This window comes from Bombus impatiens, unplaced genomic scaffold (genome assembly GCF_000188095.3).
Source record: "Bombus impatiens unplaced genomic scaffold, BIMP_2.2 scf_0259, whole genome shotgun sequence".
Classification (NCBI taxonomy): Eukaryota; Metazoa; Arthropoda; class Insecta; order Hymenoptera; family Apidae; genus Bombus; species Bombus impatiens.
This window is the reverse complement of record NT_176678.1, coordinates 381,147-408,679: the sequence shown is the minus strand read 5'-3', so window position 1 is coordinate 408,679 and position 27,533 is coordinate 381,147. Positions and strand designations below refer to the sequence as shown.

At 43.3% G+C, this 27,533-nt stretch overlaps 1 protein-coding gene and 1 long non-coding RNA gene across 11 annotated transcripts in view; both read right to left on the bottom strand.

The window, feature by feature from the left end:
• LOC100743465 (very low-density lipoprotein receptor) overlaps window positions 1-27,533 on the bottom strand; it is a 64,424-nt gene that overhangs the window by 22,023 nt on the left and 14,868 nt on the right. For 8 of the 10 annotated variants that reach the window (XM_012384397.3, XM_012384399.3, XM_012384400.3 and 5 more), the window contains one exon: window positions 10,767-10,889. The exons of the other annotated variants lie outside the window; for them this stretch is intronic. In XM_012384397.3, the coding sequence (XP_012239820.1) occupies window positions 10,767-10,889 (123 nt within the window). The remainder of the gene's footprint in view (window positions 1-10,766; window positions 10,890-27,533) is intronic. 10 annotated transcript variants of the gene reach the window in all.
• LOC117151532 lies at window positions 25-7,651 on the bottom strand. Its single transcript, XR_004461528.1, has 2 exons — window positions 4,981-7,651; window positions 25-4,884 (listed from the first exon to the last, which is right to left on the bottom strand). It is a non-coding gene; the product is annotated as an uncharacterized LOC117151532 (long non-coding RNA).

Genomic DNA, 27,533 nt, shown 5'->3' with positions numbered 1-27,533 from the left:
TTTTTTTTTTTTTTTTTTTTTTTCTATGGACCTGCATATCGTATCGTCTCACCGCTGCAGCAGCTCCTCCCGCTCTTTCCGCTTTGATTTCCGTCTTTTATCGGTCTCTACGTTTAATTGGCTCTGCGATATTGAAACTGTAGAACGATAGGAAGGGGGTCCGCGTCACGGACCGGGCAATTAATATTAAAACCGTACTGTTGCCGCGTAATAATGAATAACCACCGGGATCCTGGATCGGTAGGGAAAATGGAAACCGATTAATCGATTTCATCGCCACTCGACGTCGCTGGGTATCGCTATTGATTAGACCGCTCGAGAAACATTCGAGACGTTTGCTCTGCCGCAACGAGCACGAGTTATGTAAATCGAACGAGCTAAGGTGAATGCTATAGCGTTACCGTTTGCAAATACGTCAGGCCAAGAGGTCGGATAACGAGCTATGAAAAATTATATCTTAGCACCGATCGCTTCGACCGGTTTATCGATCCAACGAAAACGTTTATCGCGAGCCCCCGACAACGTCTGTCCCATCGAACAAGGCAACGAGAATTTGTTCGCTCGTACATATAGAACGCCATGTATACGGAATATTTCGTTTGTTTTACGTTTTTCCGATTGTTTTTCTTTTCCCGAGTGTGCTGGAAAACCCCGTTCAGCCGGTTAACCGAATTTTGTTTGCCGTGCTCGGAAACTCTTTCATTCACAAAAATAGCAATTAACAAAAGCGTATATGTACCGGGTAGATCGGTTTTAATTTTTTGCGAATTTGTAAATACGCGGCGTTACGTTTCTCTCCCCTTTCCTTTTTTCTAGCGTTTCGTAAGCGATATCGCAACGTCGAATAAATTATTACGCCGGAGATATGCATAATAGTCGACTCTGTATTATTTTCAATTAACAGATCGATTAATAGATCGCTGTTTTTTCTTCTTTTCATTTTTTTTTTTTTTTTTTTTTTTTTTTTTTTTTTTTTTTTTTTTGGAGGGAGTGGTATTGCAGCGAATAAATTATTAGCGATTAGTACGTCTCCCAGTTGACGGTGTAATTGGCGCAAAAAGCAAAAATTGTCGAAAGCGGGTATCGATTAAATTTGTTTTAACTTTTGCAACTGCAAACATTTTTTTTTTGTCTCTTTTTTTTCTTTCTTTTTTATTTTAATTGGAGCAATGCGTTAATAAGTACACCGGTGTGCATCGGTATGCACGATGAAAATATGGACGATTTGGGCGAGAAATTAACTCTCGTCTTTCCTAGTTAACGGATTAATTGACACGGAAGTAAATTTAATTTCGATGTCGAGTTAATTAACGCGTTATCTGTTCGATCGCCTATTGATGCCGATAATGAATGTTTTAACAAACGCCGAAGACACGGTCGATGCATATTTTCGTATTATAGAGCATTTCGCGAGCTCTCGTGTTTCAAGATAACAATTACATACGCAAAATTACCGAATCGCTTTTGTCGTTCCGGTATTATTAGATTTGGAAAATCATCGTCGCAATTATTTTCATCTCGCGCGCGTTTTATTTACGAAGTAAACGATCTAAATTGATCAAACATCGACGCTCCGAATTTCTGTGAAAATCGCAACCTTTGCTAAAAAGAGGAAATGAGAAACAAAGACAAAGAGAAGAAAAAGAGAAAAAACAGGAAACCATTATCATAATGCGCGCTTTATGGCTCGAGTCACGTTCGATTTAATTGCTTTATATCGGATAAACTACTTTCACGCTGTTACACTCTTATTCGAGTATTTATTTCAAAATCAAAGCCGTACCAAAATAAACAGGAAATATAGATTTTAATACAACTAAATAGAACGTCGACTTTAGCGCGACAAAGGAAAAATTTCATTTTATTATTCACCGTGGCTACAAAAGATATTCGTTGCTTTTGTCGTTTTATTACTACGTTCTACGTTTCGTTTTCGTATCAAGTTTTCGTCACGCGGAAGAACTACCGGATAACGCGAAATTCAACGTACGTACTCGAACGAGAACGAAGAACAAAGTAGAAGGTGTAGCAAACAAACGATACAAAGAGCATTTTAACGGAAATAAATATACTTTACGCGCGTGTATAGTACCAAAATGGAAAGCGAGAAAAGAAGACGGAGCGTGGAGTTTGGCACGCCAAAGGAAAACTATCGTTCGACCATCCGTGTCTCTGGATTTAAAAAAAATAGGAATGCGCGTGAAAGTAGAAATACCGAGAATAGACGACAGGAATGCGAAGGAAAATGCAATCTTGAGACAGGGCGTATCGCTGCTTGGTATCGATAGCGGCGCGATCTAAAAAACCTACGTTTCGTAGAACGACGTTAAAGAAACGTTTGCGAGTGGTTTCAACGACATTACGGGGCTGGCTCGACGCACGACATGCCACTATTCGCGGAAGCGGTGCAACCTTCCGCTCGTAGCATGCACGAAACAAGCGAAGCAGGTGTCGCTGTAACGCTAAGATCGGATCGATAGCGGCATGACCAACGATATCGACGTTACAACTGTATCGTCCACGTAAAACCGATAGAATCGTACATATATAAATGGACATTCTATTCGAATTTGTCGAATCACGCCAAACGTAGACACGCGTCTCCGGATATGTAGCTAAGCGGCAAGCTGTTTATTCCGCACGCAAAGGAAAACACGCGAGTCGTCGTCGTGAATCCGAGCTGCAGTCTACGCACACATTGGAATGTCATTATCAAACTATTCCATTAACCACGACGACGACCGCGTGGCGTACAAAGCAAAACCGTACGACGAATAGGAATTTACCCGATTGATCTGTACGGCACGCATCTAGGTCACGCTATCGAGCGTATCGATAGGCGAAACAACGTCAATACCGAACTATTTAATTACAACGATAAAACCGCGTTTGTCATTTAAGCCATGGGTCAAAGGGTTCGCCGATTATGATATTCTCTCTCCTTCTCTCTCTCTCTTTCTCTCTCTCTCTCTCTCTCTCTGCGGTGCTGTACCCGTGATCGGTTTTGATCGCAAATCAACCGCGTACACTCTTTCGATTTCCGTGTCAAGATCGCCGCGTAATTCGCCAGCGTAAATTCAGAACTTTGGAATGTCCAATAACTCTCTGTAAATTCCAACTATCCGAGGTTCGAACGCGCGCGAACAACGGACAGCTAGACACAAAAGAGCCGAATGAAAGGTACCGCTGTCACGCTTGATTATGGATCGGCTACTTGTTGAACTATCCGCTCTCGTCGAAATCATCGCCCACGCGTATATACATGTCTAATATAGAGTGGCTCGCGCGAGTATTCGAACGTTTGCAGGAACGTTTCGCGAACATATTTATCATCGCTACGATTCGAAAGGTGGTTCGTTCGGCATTAACCTTAGCAGCTACGATTTAAAATCGTGCATTACGATTCGTTATTCGCTCTTTCCCGTTGTACTCGAACGTACGTACGGGATCCGAGAATCTCGTTGTCAGAAATTTTTCGAAATACAGCGAATATCCAGCTGATAAAAAAAAGGGGGAGAGAAAAAAAACCACCTGCTCCGCGTATCACGTAGCAATGTTTGTACAACGTTGAACGGTACAGTGTTCGTTAAAAATTTGTCAAAGATAACGTTATATATCACAATGTTATAACGTTACAAGTAGTTTACCGAGCATGAACCAGGTAGAATAAAACGTGCAAGGCTGCTAGAACCGCCAAGAGTTAACCCTTTCGATATGAATTCTTTCTTACGCTGTATATCAACATCGCCGGATGGAACTTTTACCATACGACGTTCTATTACGGTCGAACAGTGATGCATAGTCCATTCACCGGACTTGATAATCCACGCGATGAAACACGTCGACGCTCTATCTTTTTATCTCTTTATAAGAATAAAGAAAATGTAATAAGATCGCGAATAAAATAAAGCCTGAGACGTTAATCGATCGAACTTAAAAAAGAGACATTCGATTTGTACTTGCGTTAAGAGGAGGAAGAAGAAGAAGAAGAAAAAAGAAAGAAAACGACTACAGAGTGCGTTGAACGTACATAGTTCGCAGCAATGAAATTTCCAATGCATATACACAAATGTATTCATAGAGCAAGAGAATGGATTTCGTTTAGCGCATATAGGCGTTGATAAAATCGAAGGAGTTAATATAGATCACGCGCGTGTTTCTCGTTTCACGTCGTTATAGAGCCAAAAAGCGTATTTCGTTGCTATCGCTAATAACTACGTACCGCGTAGTTGCCTAGTTAGAGATAGAAAAAACCAAATTTTTTTTATACGCGACAAAAAAAAAGCCAACGCTAGATTTTCCTATTCTTATCGCGTCGCTGTTGATCGCAGATCAGCTACTCGTTGACCTCGTAATAAAATAAAATCGTCGAGCGTCACTGGAGGATAAAATAACGTGGAACCCGCATTAATTTTCCATAAATCTGAAGTGCATACACCGCGTACGCATTGATCGCCGTGTTAAGCACGCTCTATGATCGATTTTTCTCCTCTCTTTCTCTATTTCTCTTTTTTTTCTTCCTTTCTTTTTTTTTCGAATGAAAAAAGCATCGAAAAGGTTTTCATTACGTAGGTAACTTGATTATAGATCAGCCACCATACTGGACGTCCTTCGTGGATCAAAATCACCGTGCAATTTCACAGTTTTTCACGATAAATTTAGAATTTAAAATACCCGCTAATTCTCTCGCAGATACGAAACATGCTACGTTCACCGTCGCACGCGTTCCTCCATAGGACTATCCAGGCTACTTTTTTCATCTTTTTTTTTTCCTGTTTTCGGATATCCCTCTTTTTTTCGTATTTTACTCTGCGTTCAGAGTTCAACGAGCTTCCATCGATATTTCTCCGTGCGATGGCGAGAAGAGCAGTCGAAAATATTCGCCTGCAAAAGCGTTTCAAAACTAACGGTAGCTTTCGTTCGTGCGTCAATCCGCTTCACCTGCGCGAAACCGGTCCGAAAAGTTGCACTTTCACATACCTGCTTTCGCGGCGAGGGAATCGCGTTTCAAGGGCCGACCGAAGGGCCACGTTTCGGCCGCGTCTCTTTCTTCTTCCCAAAAATCAGTCGCGAGAGAACAGGCTCGCTCGTTCCCACGGCTTGTAAGACTAATTTCAATAATCGATCGATGGACAACGGACTCGTTCTGATTAATTCACGCGACCCGATCGAACGACGCGTAACAAAAGCGACCTTTGCCTTATTCGCGTTTCTCCTCAAGAGCGAAAGAATACTCCCGGCCGCGTTCCAATTCTTTTTTCAAGCAAAGTATTGGCAAGCCGGTGAAAAATACGGTACGCGTAAGAGAAAAATAGACGAGCAATTTCGAAATTCGATCGATCGTCGACCGATTCAACGTTAAAATTATCCTTGCGTTAGACGTATTCGATTACAAAGTCAGACGAAAAAACCACATATTTCGTTCCATTTTTCACCTTCCTTAATGTTCGACGAATATTAAATCGCATCGGTTAATTCGTCGTACATTTATCGTCCATTTTCCGATCTATGTGGTTCTAGCTTCTCACCTTGTGTATTAGAACACGTTATCGGTCAAAAAGCGAAACACGATCGACGTCGGTCGCTTTTCTCGCTCTCTGAATCGTTGCGAGATCAACGGAACTATAAATCGCGTTATGAGCTGGTGTGTTACGATACTCGTAATATAGAGGCATCATCGATGAAAAATTGGAAAAGAAATTGGAAAGCCGAAATTAATAGCGATAGTAGCTATCGACGAAGGATCGGATATTTTTCGATTCATTTAATAAAGTAGCGGCAAAGTACTTTAATTATCCGAGCTTTGTAACTCGTATCGTTTTACCGTGGCGGAGAAGTATCGCTTTTTAATACCAAACATCGATTTTTCACGCTCTCCGCGTGCTCGGTAAACGACCCTTCTACTTAACAGAAACAAATAAAAATCGAAAACTGCCGGTATGGTAGTGGCGCGTCTCTCTGTTTGCGATCAAGGCACGATCTAAAAAATCGAGGCTTACGCGTGCCAACCACGTTCTTTCGAAAGAGATACGCCAAAATTTCGGATCGATACCGATTAACGTATTCGCGCGTACTGTTCGAGCATCTTTATCGTTTTTAAATCGCAGATATTTCGAAATTTATATTTTCATTGGAAATTACAAGCGAAGTTACATTCTGTAACTGCTTTACGCTTTTAAACATCCTGTAAACGCATAAATATCCGCCCTATCATGCTGCGTAAACTCGATGTAAGAAGAGTTTAACGAACGTCCACCTGGCAGCGGATTCTATACTTTATAATAAAAAAATTAAAAAGCAAATTCAACTCCTGACGAAGGTAACTGCGACGCGAAACGTCGAGACATCTCTTTCGAAAGCTTACACTCGGAAGCCCTAATTTTCGTAATTGTATAACGAGTGTTGCGAAACTCTCTTTAAAATTCAAAAATGTATATTTCGTAGGAATTTCTCAAACGTTAACGCGTTTAACTCGACTCGAACGTAAGGTCGTAACAATGACCTACTTTTCCGTAATTTTCATCTGCTCGTTTCCTGTCTCACCGTTAAGAAGCAGTTCCCCAACGTTCGATCGATACTACGGACCGGTATAATTTTTCATACCCCTTCTGAAAACAAAAAGGCCGTTTTTATCGAGGTAAAACGTATCCATCGAGTAATCTATGGAGCAAACGCGCGCCAACTTTGCAACGAAATTCTGTCAAATTTTATCTCGATACGTTTGCTCGCGAAAATATTGGAACAGTCGTGGAAACCTCTTGCGAATATATTACGAGCGAGTAATACGAAACATTTTGAAACTTTGTTAACACCGTGACGAAACACCGCTATCGTCGTTACGTCGGTAGAGTTTGAAACACGCTTGAAAATATAGCATTCGACGCGAATAATACATCCGAAAGATCGTAAAAGTATTTAAACGGCTCGTTATACGCCTATTATACGATACGTTCAACGTGGCTGTTTACGTTGTATCCTAGCATTTTTTTAATATCGATGTTAAATAACGTCGGTGAAACTCTGACGCGTTCGTAACGGACGAATCTCTCAGCTGCGCGAATCGAAACGCAGAGAAAAACGACGATCGAGACTACGTATTATTCTGAAAAATTGACCATTACTTGGAATTTGCTGCTGCTTATAAACGAATGCGCGAGATATATCGATCCTTCGTATTTTAATTACGCGACGGATCGACGTTGGAATCCTCGACGATCTCGAGCAACGTAATCGCGAAGGTCGCGTTTCATCACGATGCCAGCGAAATTCCAAAATGTTTTACCCAACACGCGCGATATACGAAACGCAAAAATGACATTTCCAACTTTCACAGGACGTAGACGGAATTTCACGAACGGTCGTACGCGTGTAACGGAATCGTAACCGATCGTAATCGGCGGGAAGCGAGCTTGAGTAGCGTAATTGGTCGAATAGTTGTAAATAATGGTGATGGAACGACGATAGCGCGGACAATTACCAAAACGGGAAAGTAATCAGCGGTGGCGCGCACCGTTTCCCCGCATTTACATACCAGCCCATTATAATTGAATATTAATTATCGCGGATGGATATATGTCGTGGCTGGAAATGCACGAGCATGAATATTAATTCGGTATTTGCCCGACGAAATCAGAACGAGCCGTTGTTATTATTAATAACGCGATATCGCGCAACAATCTACCTCTGGAAAATAATAAAATATATATTTATACATATGAACAACATATACAAACACACAGATGCAAGATACAGCGAGATATATACGTAGCGTAAAACAGTACGATAAGAATTATATGAAACGCGCTAATCACGTCAATGCGAGATGGTTTGTCTGAATCCATGAAACAGGAACTTTTCTCTCTCTCCTCTCTCTGTCTGTCTCTCTCCCCGTCTCCCTCTTTCTCAGGGACCAACCGATATTTGAACGAAACACGCGCGCACGTGTGCCACGGTCGAAATAATTCTCTGTTTACCGATACGATTTACTTCCACAAATAATTTCGCCGTTAAACGTAACGAACCAAGTTTTCTTGCGCGCATCCAGACGCAGCTAACGTGCATGCGCTGTCGCATACATTGTACGTATGTATACTCTGGCTCAAAAGTCTCGGGACATTTGCTTTTAATATCTCGATAATTTCGATAATTTCGATAATTTCGATATTTCAAGCTGCACGCGTGTTCCAACAAAATCGTTGGCATACCGGCATCAATTCCAAATTACACGCCATTTCCCGTTACCTTCGTTGCGCGCTTTAGTTTACGCGATCTTGCGATCGGCATAGCGACCGCCCTGACACTTTTGTTCCGAGATGTACGTACAGCGGCTCGCGAAAGTATTCCGACACTTGCTACGGAAAATTTTTATGGCTATATCGCGTGCATTGTGCGAAACTGTTTGAAATTTCCTTGACATTGCAACGAGACACGACTATCGTCGTCGTGGCGGCATAAATGATTCGAAACCAATCCGAAAATATATAGAAAAATTGTCGGACGTTTCTCGTAAACGTACGCTTACTAGAATATACGACAAACATACGCAAAAGCTTGGTATACTATATACGCGGTATACAGCACGACTGGTAGCCTCGAACGTACAATTGGTGCTAAAAAAACGTGGTCTTACCGAATATCGCGGTTTCTTGATGTAACAAATAATTACGAATACTTTGGCAATCTTCGCGAAGGATATGCTCGTAACCGATATCTCGTAGCTTCGATCGTGTATACAGTTCGAGATTGGTTTCAGATTTTATCGATGTAATACGGTCGCGTCGCCTTACAGACCCAACGAGATTTTGGAATATCTTGTAAAACATATACCTAACAAATTTCTGATAGCGTTCGAATACTTTTGTCGGACACTGTACGTACGTATACATACGCGTAATATATACATTTATATATATATATATATAATATATATATATGTGTGTGTGTGTATATATATATATTTTTTTTTAGTCGGTTTCATTCGCGAACAAATGAGCTTACAACGCAACGGGGGAGACAAAATCCATTCGTATTGTTCCATTAAATACTTCGCACGGACGTGCAAGCGCGTGTACGTTGGTTGGCGTTGGGAATTAAGTACGAAAATGTAGGAATTTAAAAATTCTGGGAGCTCCACAGCTGTCCCCGGTTGCGCCTGGTTTTTAGCCTGTGCAACTCGAAACGATTTTCGTTTACCTTGGCCACGACAAAAAATATAGATATTACTACGATATAATAAATCGATAACGATTCAGGAAAATCGTAGTGACGGGCGAAGATTAAAATTGCGAATACGCGTAGAAGAGAGTTATTGGCTAGTGGAATTTGTCGAAAATAATAGACAGAGATTAACGATAACTTGCACGCTCGATGGTAATATGAAAAACGTAATAAAAAAAGGGAGCAATCTCGTGAAAAACTCTGGTCAGGGTTATCTTAAAATAAACGCTCGCGCGTTTAATTTTCATAAATAAACGTGGTCGATTGCTCGTTAAAGGTTGCAACTATTACGCGATAAATAAATGTCAGCCGTTAAGCCACATCGACGAGTCTAGCTTTCTTCGACGTTTGCGTTTCGTAAGTCTCATCGACGATTCACGATTCGCGGGATGCTGCGACTGGTACGACCGTGTTTCGGTTCGTTTCGCTTTCCGAGCGAGATCATAACGAAGAATGTTTTAAAAGAAAGACGTCGAGACTCTCGCACCTACGAAACGTTCGCGTCTTCGTCGAAAGCCCTTTGCTCGACTTTACAAACTCCACCAGCCAAGCCAAGTTCGTACTCTCGTAATTCGGAGACGGTCTACGCGAGTAATATAGCTGACTCCGGTTCGTGTAATTAATATCGCTGCAGGGTGTAGATCGTACATTCTGGAACATGGTTCCGACGTTCATCGCCGAGTATCGCGACGATATACTCGAAAGAAAGGAATTTACCATGCACGTACCGTACAGGCTATCGAGATCTCGACGACGAGAGCAAAGGGGAACTAATCCGATGGCCGATGCGAACAAGCTGCAAATTGCGAGGGAAGTTGCTTGGAAAACGGAAAAAGCAAACGCAAGTTTCGCGGAACGAATATTTTCTTTCGGATCGGCTCGACCGGCAGCGCAAAAATATTTGCTCGACGAAAAAACTATATCGATCGAGAAACCACGATATCGAGGATCGATCCAACGAGAAACGTTTAATCGGAATCGTACGGCGATCGTTCTCCGTTTACCTTCGGTATAAACGCGACCTTAATCCTCGATCCATCTACGGTCTCCGAATTTTTATATTCGATAAAGGAACGTACTTGCGACGTACGTTTTAAGGGAACTTTTATCGCGAAATTAGAGCAAGGAACCCCGGGGTATTTTCCTTGGGAGCTCGTTAACGATAAAAAATGATCGGGCGGAAAAGAAGAGAGAAGAAAAGAAGCACGGAACAAGGAGAAATATGGGAAAAATCTTTGCGCGAAAATATTCTCTTAAAACCGTCTGGAAATCTCACGATCTACACCCGGCGTCTGGAAATCCTCGCAATTCCACTGTCAGCTTGCATGGCCGCGTAATTGAAAATCATTTCGAGTCGATTTTATTCCGGCCATAACCATCGCACCGTTGCTAAAAACTAACTACGACACAGAGAGGAAATAGAATCGTTCCATCGAACGAGATAGAAGAAGGAGAAGGAGAAGGAGAAGAAGATGACGATGACGACGACGACGATGATGATAAAGAAGATGAAGAAGGAAAGAAAGAAAGAAGAGAACGTAAGTACTTACTGCAGACCGTTGGATCCTCGTCAGAGCTATCGTGACAATCATCCTCGCCATCGCAGTGCCAGGTTCCGGGTATGCACTTCTCGTTGGCGCACTTGAACTCCGAGTCGGCGCACGTGCGCGGACCTGCAAGCGCACGTTCGTAATCGTGATGATAATCGTCACCGATGGCCGATACGAGGTGCACGACGCACGCCAATCGGAGCAACAGCAACAACGGCAGCAGCGTGCACGTGCATCGCGACGCGTCGTTGAAAAGACGCATCGATGTTCCAGCGAACCGCATGCTCGCGCGAGAATGTGTGCTTTACGAGTCCCTTTTTCAGTCGTACGAAGCGTACACGAACATTCGCGTATATCCCGTGTATCACCGTGAGGAGGGGAGAGGCAGAGCGGCACGGTTCTCGACACCTTCGCAGGCGCTACTTTAATCGCTGATCCAATATAAAAGCTTTCAACGTGCAACGCTTTACGAGGCCCTTTTCTCCCCTTGCGTACGTACTGCAAGAGGTTCCGCTGTTGTACTCCGCCGCCACCTTCTCTCTCTCTCTCTCTCTCTCTCTCTCTTCTTTTTCCCCCTTTCCTCTCTTCGTTAATATCGCAACGGCAGAAAATCGTCCGTCGATCGTTTTATCGCGGCTCACGGAGTTTCAAGCGTTACGCGAAACGGCCGATAAAACGCCGTATACGCGATTACCGCGGCGGCGAAACTATGCCAGGTCGAGCCAGCGAGGCAAAAGTAGCAGATAGCACCGAAACACCGGGACCATCTATTCAGAGCATCTTTCGAGCTTCGTCGGCTTTCGTATCCCTTCGAACCGACGAAAATCCTTTTCGCCCGCCCGAAAAACCCGCACCCGCCGCTCCGCACAGATCTCTCCGAAATCACAATACTCTTATCCCCCTTCTCTCGCCTCTTTTCTACCCGGCCTGGCCACCGATTTACCGCCACCAAACCACCTTCCGGATCTCCGACCAAACAATCGTCCGTGAAACGATTTTCCAATAAATCGACTCTCTTCGGCCAGGCTCCTCCCGTCCCACGGAGGCCAAAGATTTCTCTTTTCAACTGCAAGTATCTTCCATATATATCTATATATATCTCCTTGCTCTCCTCTCGTTTTCTTATCTTTCTTTTTCCTCTGTACTCTGCACTCGGTCGAGATCACTGGACGACGGTCTGGGGAACACGGAAACGAGGAACGACGAAGGAAATAGGGATGGAAAAAGGCGCGGTTACGACGCGGTTACGACGCGGTTACGACGCGGTTACGACGCGGCTACGACGCGGTTACGACGCGGTTACGACGCGGTTACGACGCGGTTACGACGCGGCTACGACGCGGTTACGACGCGGTTACGACGCGGTTACGACGCGGTTACGACGCGGCTACGACGCGGTTACGACGCGGTTACGACGCGGTTACGACGCGGTTACGACGCGGCTACGACGCGGTTACGACGCGGTTACGACGCGGTTACGACGCGGTTACGACGCGGCTACGACGCGGTTACGACGCGGTTACGACGCGGTTACGACGCGGTTACGACGCGGCTACGACGCGGTTACGACGCGGTTACGACGCGGTTACGACGCGGTTACGACGCGGCTACGACGCGGTTACGACGCGGTTACGACGCGGTTACGACGCGGTTACGACGCGGCTACGACGCGGTTACGACGCGGTTACGACGCGGTTACGACGCGGTTACGACGCGGCTACGACGCGGTTACGACGCGGTTACGACGCGGTTACGACGCGGTTACGACGCGGCTACGACGCGGTTACGACGCGGTTACGACGCGGTTACGACGCGGTTACGACGCGGCTACGACGCGGTTACGACGCGGTTACGACGCGGTTACGACGCGGTTACGACGCGGCTACGACGCGGTTACGACGCGGTTACGACGCGGTTACGACGCGGTTACGACGCGGCTACGACGCGGTTACGACGCGGTTACGACGCGGTTACGACGCGGTTGCGACGCGAACGCCCTGATCGCTTGACGCGACAAGCAGACAAAGAGGGGGGGGAAAAAAAATAATCGACACGGTTCTCCCGACGATTCGAAGCGATTTCAAACAACGAGACCACCGCGAGAAAGACGACGATGCACTCGCGCTGACGGCTGCGGATGCTGTAAGCCAGCGACCGAGTAAAGGGGCCCCTATATATGGGCCTGAGGACAGCCACGCCGATATAGATGTAGAACGCACGCACACGAATCTGCCGCGTAGGGAGAACGAGCGACGAGCACGAGCAACCAACGAGACGCGATTATCGTCGCTTTTCGCCTGATCTAACGGAAATTCGTTACACGCGGGAAGCTGAATCGGGAAGCGTCGAGGCGGCGCGTAAGATCAAGGACTCCGACGAGACCAATTATCGCCAACCGTAACGAATAATAACGCGACGAAACTGTCACAATGGTCCACGCAATCCTGCCAGGTTACAGCGTCAGAATGGCGTTCGCGTCTCGCGGTGAGAGGGCTAATGCGTCTCGGCCTGGCGTGAACCACGCACGGTCTCCGTTTCGCAATAAAATTGTACGTAGTATAATCGTACGATCGATTGTCTGGACAAGTGGTTAGATATCGCGTTAGAAAGTTTTCAGTTTCTGTGAAATCGAAGGTTCCAGAGAGACGATACTTCGCCTGCATACCGTATCTGTCTCTATATCACGCGCAGTGCTTCGCCACACCGTTTCAACGTTTATCCTACGCAACTTTTACGTATCGTATATTCTATATATTTATGTAAACTCTACCCTCTCGAACGTATCGATCGTTATATAGGCTAATCGTCGACGTTTCGTCGATCGCTTGTCTATCGTCAAAAACCTCCGTCTAACTCAAAGTACGATCAAAGTACGTCCTTCGTTTACGTTAAAGTTAAAAGAATATATACTCGCGTAAACGTGTACGTTTGCGTTCCAAAATATTTCCCGTAAAACGCGTAATACAGACGAACGCGAGTACAGATAAATCAGAAAAAGGGGAAAAAAATACCGAGAGAAAAAGTGGAGGAACGAATCGTTATAGCGCGGAACGTATTTTCTATATGATTTACGTCAATGGTATTCGTATACGGATTTTCATTTATCGCGCGGTTTACGCCGCGAAAGAAGAGAGCGAACGTTTTGGCGATTTTTGTAGATCTTTGGTCTGGCGATCGCTTCGCTCCATCTGTCGTTTATTACTCGAATATCGCGACGAACAACGAATATTAATCCTTGATCGAGACGTTTAGAAACCACGTTGGTCAACTTCGTAGACTGAAAAATACGCTGATATTGCAAATATTCCTCTTTAATCTATTATCTATTAATAGAACTCGGCGGTTTTACGAATAAGCAAAACTCGCAGAAAAATATCAATTACTCGTAGAAAATGGAGGAAAATACACTTACTTGACGTACGTAACGTATAAAGAAATCGTACAACGACCATTGCAACAGTTGAAAGAAAAAGACGCGTTTTATCCTTATTCGACGTTTAAATTCGTCGTAGATCGGAAGGTTAGATTTACAGAGTACCTAAATACCAGTATGCCAACTTCGTATATCCTATCCTAAGTCTATTTAATACCACTTGTTAATACTCCATTCACAGTTGAACTTTATTTCCACCGAAACTCGCGTTGGTCGTATTTGAATCAAATTTTGCTGATGTTCCGCGAGCAGGAGTTAGATTCTGAAACCTTAATCTTACAGTATTTGGTTAGGCAAAAACGCAATTGCTAAATTCCTGTCGCGTTGATTCTTTTCAAAGCGCCTTCAACGACCAACGAGTTTACGGGAGAAACGACACAAATGACGAAAAGAATCGACTTGGATCTAATTTCAAGCTAGGAGATAACAAAATATCACAGTGGCTGTAAAAAGGATTCGTACGTTGATATCCTTATTCTCCACCGAAACGCGTGTTTTCATCGAGTTGCGCGTTTCCTTCTCGCGGCATACAATTTTTCTATTTATGCGAGAATAGTACCAAATGATACGAAATTTAATATACTATATTTTCTATATAACGAAACTTTTATACGTACGACTGACGCGTTTCATTTGTGAAAAATGTTTTGGATATTCTTTACGATAGGAATACGTTATATCGCTTAATCGTGCAAAAGTACAATATGTCCTCGAGTCAAACGCAAATCCACCGCGGTGGACGTTTCGCTTCGATCTCCCGTGATAGCAAACGTTTTAAACTTTGGCGCAAAAATCTGTGTAGTAGAAACAATAAAAACGCGTTATAATAGATATTCAGAAAATCTTGAAAATTGAAAACGGAATCCTCTGGATAAACGCGTATTCTATAGTTCGTTTCCTCTATTCGTCTCGTTTCGTTCTTTCTTCCTTCTTTTTTTCCAAAAAAAAAAAAAAAAAAGAAAAAAAAAGAAAAAAGCGCTCTCGTACCACGCTCCTATCGAACCCTCCGGATAACGGAGAAACATCGGCAAAGAAATATTTTCGTTGGTCGAACGAAAGTTTGATTTTCCATTTAGGCTATCGTCTGCCGACGAGAAGGGATTAATCGACCAATTATCTCGGCGATTCGAGCACGTTCGAGTATCGTTCGCGATTTCACCTTTTTTCCCGGTTGGCCAATGCTCTAGTTCAGTTTATAGTTGCGCGACATCCGAGAACGTATGGAAGTTGAATTACCTATTTAGGCTGAACCCAGATACGCCGACTTGTCGGCTAAGCTCGCGCGAGTCGCGTTTGGCCTCGAACAGAAGTGCTCGAGAGACGTGGCTAAACCAACGACCGGATGCAAAAAAAAATTCCGATATTAAAATCTGATATTAAGCTCGGGAGGAGCACGGAGAGAAACGCTTGAACGAGACACAGAGAGAGAGAGAGAGAAAGAGAGAGAGAGAGAGTTTGAAACAAACTCGAAGGGAACAAAGCGAAATGAAGTCGCAGGCGAATTTCAAGGGGCTCGTTCCGCGATTTTTCCGTTCGTTTCATTGAATTTTAAAGAGCACTGCCGTGCCACGGTTAAAATACGATCGGCTCGATGACAACACGGGACTACGATACTTTATCGTTTGCGCATTTCTGACGCCGAACATCGATAGCGAACAATCCGATTTTTTGTTTCCCGGCCATCGATCAACGTACTGGGCTATTTAAAAATACGCGGGCATAACTCTAGAGACGAATCGGACAGACGAGAAGAGGAAAGAAGGTTCCGTTCGAACGTACGAGCTTGTGGCGAGTCGAATTCATCGACTACGCCTCTTCTAAATTTTGAATAATAATTTTTCGCTAACATCGACAAAGTTACAAGTTCGATCGATCGATCGATCGTATCGATTTCACCAGCTGGAATTTTATATACGTGCTTAAAGAAATAAATACGTGCTTAAAGTTTTTGGTACGCGATACGTCGATAGATGACGTTGAATCGATCAAAGTTATTCGGTCGTCGATCGACTCGAACAAATGGAAAACAGTCTATAACGTCAGACGTTCGTTCTCTCGCGAAGAAAATTCGTCTGATCGTAGAAACATAGATTCGAATCGATCGGGATTTTTCACTTCGATTTGGAGACTAGGAAGCAACTCGCGGATTACGACAAATGACGCGATAACGGTACATGTACCAGTTAAACGACTAATTTGAAGAACATAGATACAGAGATGCGTAGAAAGCGAAGAAACGATACGAATACGAATACGCAAGTTCGTCATTTGTAAATCACGTGATAGTAGAATATAATATAGTTAGAAGGTTGTATTAGAGACAAAAATACTCGGTTGAAACAGTTTCTGCGAAGGCAGTCGAGCCACTGATGCAACGCAAAAGCAGCTTTAACTCGAAAATAAGGTCATATCAGATATACGTTTATACGAATTTTTCCTCTTATTTAAGTAGACGTAACAATTTACCCCTGAAGCTATGCCACGATACATATTTAGTCGCCACTTTTATCTGCCAATGGAACGGAAAAATCGCCGTTGCACAATCGGCGATCGGCCAGAGAGCAGATCGAACCGGAATCCAGGAAGTCGGACTGGCGCAAAAGTAACTACGTAATTGGCCACGCGTTAAATCGCATCGCATTAAGGTCCACGTGATCCGTCCACGTTTTATCGACGATACGGAGAAGCTGTTGAAACTTGCCACGACCAGGAAAAGAGAAATCGCCGAAGGAAAATTCGCTTAACCCTACTGCGACCTTCGAATCTTTTTATTTTCAGTCGCGCTTTCGTTTCCAAGAACGTTTAATCCGTCGAGACAAGCTCCAAAGTAAATAGCATCGGACCGAACATCGACAACGTTCGTCGGTATTTTTTTCAACCTCGGACAATCCGTTAACGACGGAAGAAGAGAAACGGGTGAGAATCGGACGGAAAGTCGACGAGAACGTGTACGGAGGATTCATCCGTTCGCACAGGTGGTTCTACGAGCTAAGAAGATACGCGACTTTCGATACGACGAGTGTCCGAAATTCGCCAACTCCTCGCCGTTAAATTCGCCTTACGCGGCGACCCATGAAAAAAATTAGCATTTTATTTCGCAACGTATTATCTTCGTTTCTCATCGCGTGATTCACGGCTTACCCCGTTTAACACAAAGAAATATACGATACAACGAACGTTAAACGCAAAAGCGCTGATCACGCAAAATCTAGGAAGACGCAGAATAGTACGTCGATCGTTTGTCGATCCGGCGGAAAAATACGTTTCCGCGTGCCTTCGATAAGATAACGCGAGACGAATGAACGGGGAAACACTGAAAATCGAAGATGAAGTTTGATATTTATTCTGCGACGCTTTGTTAATCTTTGCGAGAAGCAAATACGATACGAGCGAAGGTATCGGCTTGCTCCTTTTTTCTTCTACGTCTATTGAAAATTACACGATCGATGGACGTCATTTTTACGAAAATGCAATTAAAATGCTATTATCCAGTGGAATATACCGGGCAATACGAGTAATTCTCCAGTCACGATTGAAATCTGCAATAGCTATGATCCAGCGGGAAAAATAATATTTTCAATCTCGGTTGCAGCAAACATTAAATCCCTTTGTTCGTTTTAAAAGCCGACGTTTATTTTAGCGTTTTTAATGAAAATAGCGCTATTTAAACGCTTGCTTTATTTGATATTATGATTCTTTGTCGAAATATACATGTGTGTGTGTGTGTGTGTGTATATATATATAAATATATGTACAACAACTAAGTATAAAAATGTCTATTATTCTAATAAATTACTATGGCCAAGTACATCCGAAAGATATATTTGGATAGAAATAGCTTTAAAAAAATCGATCCTTCTGTATACTCGGCTGGCTGCGCATATATCACCTTAAACGGTTCGACACGCGAATAGCGAGTTTCTGCTCGTAAGAGACGTCCGCGTTCTGTCGTCGACCGCCCCATCGACTTCCTGTTTCCTCGTACGCCGCTTTTTCGCTTCGAGAGGCGCGTCGAGCATTTCTTGCACGCTCGTCCCTACCAACGCGATTTCACTTTCGAGTCATCGCGCGATCGAACGAATCTACCGTAAGTTGCCTATTGCCGCTTCCACGTCTTTTTCCTGCTGTCTTCTCCTTTATCTCGCGTCGAAAATGTACTTCGTTCGTCGAGCTTTTGTCGTCGCAGTGATGGACAAATAATGATAGAAAACGTAAGAGATTCATAATGCGATTGTCCGTTCCGTTCCTCGTCTATTCGCGTGGGACAACGCAAAGATCATTTTGTGGAATTAAACCTTTTAACGTTGTTATTTAGACATCGACGTCTGCGTCTTCGAGACGAAGCATCGACATTGGCATTTTGACGAAAATTTGACACTGACGTTTCGCTCGGAAACATGAAATATTTTCGCGGAATTTTAAAGGAAGAATCGTACACCAGAATTGTACGCGGAATACGTTTGCAAAATTTCACGCTGGAAATAGCGCCACGACGTTACGATGGTACAAATTCGCGCAGCCTGTTGTGCATAAATTTCTATACCCGTTTCCACGCATATTTCTCGAAACAACGTTTATCTTTTTTCCCCTTTTGTAAACAAATTGCCGATAAAAACACCATAGAACTATTAAACCGACGTAAAAAAAACCGATAGTCATTTTACATTCAATTATCTTTATACTTTTTAATATTTTTGCGGCTATCTGTCGTAAAACTTTTTTGATATCTCTGCGGTTTTTTTCTTCTTCTTTTTTCCTTCCTTTCTTTTTGTTCCTTTTTCGGTATATAAAAAAGATCGTATTTTCCGGGGAAAAATCGCGACTGGAATCTCGCATAACCGTTATTTCGCGAGGAAAAAAAAATAATATTTTTGTAGTCGCCTGCAACAAACATGCCGGATCTGTTGGCATATCTGAAAAATCAAATCACTTTTTCCGTTCAGTTACAAACGATACAGAATTTACACCTTACGCTGCGAGCTTCTACGGTTCCGGCGTTATTTCCCCATATTTTTTCATCAAATTTATACGATCGTTACAACATCTGTATACATATATACATATATATCGCGAACGATAAAAAGTTTAATTTAAAATTCCATTAGTTTCGTCGGGAAAAAATCTCAACGATAGATATACCTTTTACCATCCTACAGATAGCTGTATATGTCGTCCCTTAATCCCTTATAATCGCATGAGTCGATTTGGCCCGATTCGATTCGCGCACGAGGTATCTTTCCAATCGATATCAGTCCGTTATTCGACGATGCGAATATTCAAATCGAAACGTTTCCCATTAAAATCTGTTACATTCGCCCTGTCGATTGTAATTCTGTTTCGTGAAATTAGGTAAAAAATAAATTTCGTCAGATTTAAACTACGATACCTTTGGCAGACCTTGCGAGAATCTTACTCGAATGCCTTGAAAAATGCGACGATTTTTCAAAACGTAACGATCGGCTGATATCGCGATATTCGCGCGTTCGAATATCTTCGCGTTGTTCGCCACGAAACTCGACCACGATGCGCCGCAATGACTCGAAGATCGTGCATCCTCTCCAGTCCTCTCCAGTAATCGTACGACCAAACCCGGCTGATGCCACGAAGATTTCGGCCGTGCTACCGTTACTCGAAGTAATTCGGCTACCTCGTTTCGCTACGATTCGACAAATTCGTGAAATTTCGCCAAATTGTCCGAAAACGGAAAATATCGTAACGATATAAATAAATAAGCGAGACTTATTGTACCGTACGAAAGAGACGCGAACGTCTCCATCTCGAACGAGAAATCGTGCGGGCATTGAGGATTTTGCGATCGTAGGATTTTACCGAACTGTGCGACTCTGTTCGCGTAAATCTATCAAGGGTGAGGGTCGATCGTCCATACAGAGAACAAATAACAGAAAGAAAAGATTTTAGGGGGATATTTTATCCGCGATATCGTTTCGGTTAATTTATACGAAATATCGAATTCTATTCCTTAACGCGTCTCCCAACTTCTCCGAAGCACCTATCGTTTCAATACGCTTGTCGTACCTCGATAAAACGATACCTGTGTAATAAGTTACATTATTTACGTTTTCCCATAACGTTGCGTTCGCGCCATCGTTAGCCGTTGTTTCGCTGCTTGCTCCGTGATGGCAACATCGCCGTACTTTGTTTCGCTTCGCTTTCGGAAGGGCACGAACCGCAAAATTTTACGATGGACAATTTTTCAGAGAGAACCGCTTCGTCAAAAGTTAAAACGATTAACGACTTTCCACGATGAAATTGCTATAAGCGCTTACCTAAAAATACTGCTGCGTTATCGTTATTTTTTACGCATTCTAGCGAATAGCTTCTTTCGCGTAGATGCGACTTACGCAACGCGATTGCATAATAAGAGAGAGAGAGAGAGAGAGAGAGCTAGGTAGAAAAATAAGATAGAAAACGGATAAAAGTAAACTTACTTTGGACCACCGAATATCGATATTTTATAGGCATCGAATATAACGATGCGCAAAGTGTAACGGAACACGTGGGATCCGCTTCGATCGACAGCTGACGATACATTTAAACGTACTACGTACTAAACGTCGAACGCACCAAAATCGAGGATAGAAGCATTCGCAACGTAAGCGGATGCACGACAAGACGTGAACGAGTTTGCCTCGAAATGCAAAATGGTCGTTTCCAGCATCTTGCGCAGAGATTATTAAATAACGGAAAAACCGAAGAAAAACACAAAGTTTATACAAAGTCGTTCGTTGTTTTCGGGTGTAGAATCTTACACACAGATACATATATTACACTACGTTTCTTCGTCGTTCAAACGACGTCGTATCAGCGATACATTTGCTTTTAACCGCGGGCTATCGGATCTATTACGTTTAAACGCATACATTTCGATGTACGCTACAAAGAAGAGACGCTATAACGAAGATGGTTCGAGAAGCGATTCTGTTCGTTCCAGTCTGCCTTACCTACCGTACGTGAATAAGATAAAACGAAGAAACTCTGGTTAATTTCGCGACAACGTAAGGCGATACGTACAATGGTGGAAATGAGCGATGATTCCGTGTATCCGTTCGTAATCGCGTATTCTTCGGTGAACGAACAATCGGCTGCCTGATTCCAGTCAATGAAAAGCGAGGATAACGAGTTCCGTTAGTAACGGGGTCAGCCACGTCGGTATCATTTTTTTTAACCCGTTCAGCCTGCCGACTATTTATTTCCTGTCGATCGAATAAGCTCTCAATTTCGCGCAACTAATTGCTCGACTAAAGCCGCGATTACGCGAAAATAACGTTCCGAATAAGCAAGGGACTGGTTATCAAGCTGAAACGAGGGGATACGTTTTACGAAAATTCGCACACCCAACGATACTCCGATCTGATCCCGATAGCTGCGCGGAATTATCTATTCGTCGGATGCAACGTTCGATTTTCAAACATCCAGCTTTGCCCTCGTCTAATTCCCCGACGTTCCAACGGCGTTTAACCCTTAACTGCCAGAGCTCGTATCCAACGAGATCGAACCGGTCTTCTTCCCTCCAACGAGAATCGACAATTCGTATCGGTGTCGATCGATTCCTCCGATAAAGAGTAATTTATGTATCCCCGTAACCTCGTACATGTAACTGCAATTAATTTATGGAACGACCGCTCGTATTACTCGCGAAGCAAGTACGCGTAAGAGGAAACGCGTAGAACCAAATCTTTATCTAAAATACATGTCCGACGAGACTGACTATTTTCGTAAACTTGTCGTAAAATCGGAAGTCGTTCGAAGACGGAAGGCAACAATTAAATAAACGATAATAAATATACGCTATCGACGACACTGCGACGATCGTATCGCATCAGAACACTCGTCTTTTTTTTCACTTTTATCTTTTAGTCTCGATAACTAGATGGAAATACGTTATTAAAAAAGTATGAAAAAGTCGGAGGAAGGAAATAGCTCGGTAGATTCGAAGATGTAAGCTTTCGCGTCTTGATTCGACGCAAGAAGCCAGTAAAACGTGATACTCCACTAAAAAAAAAGCTGGTAACACGCTTAAGCTATAAAGTTTATGTCGATTTTCCACAAGTTATCGGTTGCTTCTTTAACGGATACTATCTTTGGCCATAGTTGAGTAAGCTATATATATTGTACATATACATACAACGTATATATAGATTCACAGAACAATCACGTGATTTAACTGGCAACAAAAATTGAAACTTTTCGATTCTAATTCTTTCTTCTCCTTTTTTTTTTTTTTTTAACCATGTGTATAAAGTTACACGGAAAGGAATAATTTCACGTTGCTTCAAGTAGATTCACGGTACGTAAAAACTGAATGTCAAACGTCCGCTCGCTCTATTACACGTTCGATTCTTAAATTACCTTATATCTCGTATGAGATGCGCGCCTTCTACGAGATATTATAGAGGAAGTTTCGATGTATTTATCGAGACATATACCGTGAAAGTTTTATTATAAATGACATTCGAAGAGTTTACGACGGTAAACTTAAAATAACCTTCGAAGCTTAGTGTATCAATAACGTGGAAAAAAGAACTATTACGGCGTTGTTCTTGGAACGATGGAGGCTTCGTTTTATACATTGCGCCATATATCGGATAATACGATACGTTAGCTAGTACTTTGGAAAAATGTAAAAAAAATCTGAAAACAAATTAGTCGTATTTACTTTCTTTCGTTTAAAATTTCACGCATAACGGATGACCGACGCTTCGTCAACTTTGAAACCTAACAGACACCGGTACGCGACCAAATTAACGATCGCTTCTGAAATAATTACAAAACGATATGTTTCTGTCGAGGAAAAAAGAGAAGAAAAGGAAGAGGAGAGGAAAAGGAAAAGAAAGTAACGAAAGTACAGCGAAGAGTCAAAATGGAAGGAAATTTTTCGATAAATAGGAAATGGGATGATAAAATACGCGCAGGTATTGATAAATCAAACGAACGTGCGAAATATTCCGGTTACATTGGTAATTGAGAGTTAAATCGAAGTGTCTGTAAGTGGCCAGGACCTGATTCGAAAGATCCATTACCGTTGAACTTGCAGAAATTCACGATGCAGAAGTAAACAAGATAAATCACCGAGAGGAAAGAAACGGTGAAAGCTGAGCGCGATGTGATTAAGCAACGAGAAAACCCCTATTAATTTTGAACCGGCTTTTTCCTCGTTCGAAGGGGGGAAAAAGAAAAAGAGAAGGAAAAAAAGGAAAAGAACGTATAAAAATATCGATACGATGGCGTAAAGTCGTTTTCTTCGTCGGACGTTCTCGTTACCTGCACGAACGTTTCTTTCTGTCCGACGAGTTGGCGTGCACGCACGAAAGCAAACGCGAGATATACGCGATTTTCGACGCGGATAGAGGTAATTTACATAGCTCCGACAGTCGTTATTACCGCGTCTGTCTCAATCTCGCGAGTCGTTGAGCGAATTTCTTTCGAGCATTCGTATCGAATTGCCAACAGTACATAACGATAATCATGGCCGTGTAATTGCGAATTCCGATTGCGTACCGCCGCCGCCGCCGTCTTGCCTGCATTTTTTCCTTTCGTAAGAGTATCGCGGCAAATGTCAACTCTATCTATCGAATAAGAAAGAAGTCGAAAAGGAAAGGAAAAGAGGATGAATAAGAAAGGGCGAAAAGAAGTAACAAGATATTCTTCCGTTATAACGAATTATTAGCAGACCGTAGCCGTCTATACAAATTTACAATTGTCTCGCGTAATTATAGCAAATTTACAAATTATTACGAGCGTGATCAAAGAAACAGAACTTGAGCAGAGATTTGTTTCGTCCGTCTGAATATCGCGACGACGGAATATTAATTTTGGCATCGATTCGCGCAGTTCGTTACCGCAGATTAGCCAAAGTGCGAGGATACTTGGGAACGATGGAGCGCGTAAAGCGACTTCTCTTCGTTCGAACCAGCGTAGAAATAAAGATGTCGAAATATCAACTTTTTCGCGCGTTTTTTAAATGCAAATCGCCTATTATCGTGCGTTTTATCCCGACGATCGCTCAACTTTTTTCCCCATCCGCGCGTCTATTCGCGTTCGAACGAAACACAACCAACGAAACGCGTATCAGATTTAATGTCGGATTTAATATCGCGCGAAACACGAGCATGGAGCTGCACGGAATGTGGAAAAATTGATTTTTAGTCGTGGAAGAATCGTCGGGCGCGCGATACCCTCGTGGAAAGAGCAAACGGTATTTCACGCATCGCGAGCGAAAAACAACGCGCAAGCATCGTCGAAAAGAAAGATTTCACGCGGATTATAAAAGCACGGAGTGTTCGTAAAAAGAGAGAGAACGAGGGGAAAAAAGAGGAAAAGAAGAGAAAAGAAAAGAAAAAAAGGCGAGAGAAGAGGAGAAGAACGAACGAACGAACGAACGAACGAATATGTGTCCGATCGATGCAGACGTTTCGCGAAATGGAAAAACCAGAACCACGGCTATTGTCGTCGAAAGAGACAATTCGAAACTCCCTGGTGACACCTTGTATAGAAGATGCAAGGGAAGAACGGATACAAACGCTCCGTCCTATAGACGGAAATGCCTTCGTTCGTCCCAGAACCGCGAGCAATTTTCGCAGGAAGAACGACTTTCGATATCGCGATATTAGCAATATACGCGTTTTATATAATCGTACGTAGAACTTTCGCGGGCAAAAAGTCGCGTCTGCGCTCTCCCGTTCGAATACAGTGGCTCGCGAAAGCGATCAAGCACTTACGACAGAACATTTTTATCGATACGTTACCTACGTTCTAACGGTAACATTGGAAAATCCAAGAACGTGTTACGAGAAGTTACGAGTCGTTTGCTCGTCTGCCGAGATCGTGGCTTATCGATGTAGCGAATGATCGACCGTTCGAATACTTTGATGGCGTTTGGTGGGAAGCGTACGCTACCGATAAACATCTCGCAACTTTCACAAACGTCTAAATCGAGTTTTATCCAAGTAATTACGATAGTCGCGAATAAAAGTTTCAATATCGTAAGTAGAAACGTATATAAATGTTGGAAGACGTTTATCGCAAACGTGCGGTTGGTGAAAAATACAGCGTACAGCGTGAACAGCAGTCTTAAACGTACGATCGGTGTCGAAGATCGTTTCGCTAAATATCGTGGCTCGTCGATATCGCGATCAATTGCTTCAAATTCGAATACTCTGTCGATCTGTGAGACGAGTACGCTTCCAATAAATGTCTGGCGACTACTGCGTACTTAAATCGTCAGATCCCTTTCAAGTTTCACCACCGTAATCGCGATAGACGTTAACAAAAGTAACATCGTAATAACGAAATTCCCGAATGTTTCGTACAACGTGTACGTAAAAAGTTTTCGAGTTACTTCGAACCACGAAACGTTTGTAATTTCACTGACGAATTTAGATCATCCGTATCTACTCAACGAGACGCAAAGGTGACTTTAGTACGAAAAAGAGACTCTCCTTTTTAACGCCGTTCCCTTTACACGAAAGGCCAATTCGTCGGGATCTTCGAGTACTTTTTCATAGCGTTCATATGGTACTTGTAAAACGCTTCGTACAAAACGGCCGGCACGACGGTAATATCCCGTCGTTTGGTCGGTGCACGATGCCTCTCGAAATTTAGCAGCCGCATCGCCTCGCGTAGGTATCGTCGATCTAAAGATACGAGAAGAACCGTGTGCCAGCGGTTGCACGCGTCGGTGTCGTTTAAACTTGCCGCTCGACTTTACACCGCGAAATAACACGAAAGCGTTTTGCAGCCGAGTTTTTACGAATCAAACGAAAGAAACGATATTTAACGCTGCAGACACGGCCGAGATTCTCGTATATCTCCGTGCGAAAGTGCGGGCGACGATATCACGTATGGCTTTATCAGGCGGACGGTATTAACGTAATACAGAGAACGCGACGCAATAACAACGCGTCTCGGCGAAATTAAGGGAATAAGTAGAACGCCGTTTCATCGTGCGTTTATGCGGTTTCATATTTCTCTGAACGTAATTAAACATAATCTATAGGTCGCGCGTGTATATGCATTCATGGAGAATGTCAAGGTAGAAATATTCGCGCAACTTATATAATATTCAAATATACGTAGATGCTCGTACACATAAAATATTCAAAGTCAAGGTATTGGTTTCTTCGCGAACAATCGCGTAGCTGTTGCGTTTGCTTTCCGCGCTCGCACTTTGCGATCGCACGTTGCACCGCAGCGTTTCGTAGACGTTGCAGTCTACTTGTTCTACTTGTTCAGGGGCAGATCCGCGACTGCAACAGCTATACGATCGCTTTCGAAAAACCAACATCGCGAGGTCTCGGCGTCGCGAAAATCTAAAGAACCGAATCTAACGAAAGCGAAGCACGCGTAACATCCGGCAGACGAAGCGACGCTCGCAATTGAGCGAATTGGCTCAACAATTTAAAGAATTGGCTCGACAATTTAAATAGAAGTCGACATCGCCTCTTAACGACCTCGCGCGACACAAATTTTTCCACCTACGATCAAATTTCCATGCGCAACGTACGTTCCATGCAGAGAATCGCTCTTCTGCACGCTATAAATACCCTGATATAAATACGATATTAGCTCGATTCTCTGGATTACGCGTCGTCCACGCAAACTCGCGCCACTGCGCGTTAGAATCTCGAATCGAACAACGATGAAAATCGTAGATAATAGATCCTCGACCGATCTCCGACCGCGCTAATTCAACCACTCAGCTCCGTTTCGTTCGAAACGTTTTCTCTTCGCCTTGAAACGGATATAGACTATTTAAGACAGCTTTTGGAAACGGAAGATCAAACGAAAGAACGTGGAAGAGCGTAAAAGGCTGGGAACAACCAGTTTCGCGAAGCAAATGAAAGTGATTTCGAGTGGAACGGTGTCTAAACGGGATGGAAGGGAAAATGAGATTCTTAAACTATCGATAAACGGTAGAGCGTTCGATTCGTAAGAAACGAAAGAACGGTTCGAGAAGACGATGCAAGAAAGTATACTACCAACGTATCGGTCCAAAGTATCCCAAGTAGGAGGTTTTTCCGTGTCAAGAGGATCGAGTTTTCGCGTAATAGAATCGCCGACTCCGCGGAGACACCTCGAAGCCGACAATTAAACGGTATTCGGGTAACTGCTGACATAATTCGCGTCCATATCGAACTACTTACGGCAATCGGTTGGAAGCAGTGGCGAAATTTAGCACGGCAATAATTCAGACTCGGTACGGCTAATTTACAATAAATCAAATAGGGAGCCGGTTCTCTTATCGAGATCTCGGAGCGCTGTTCGCGAGCTAGCCCTCGGAGAGACGGTGAGAGAGACAGAGAGAGAGAGAGAGG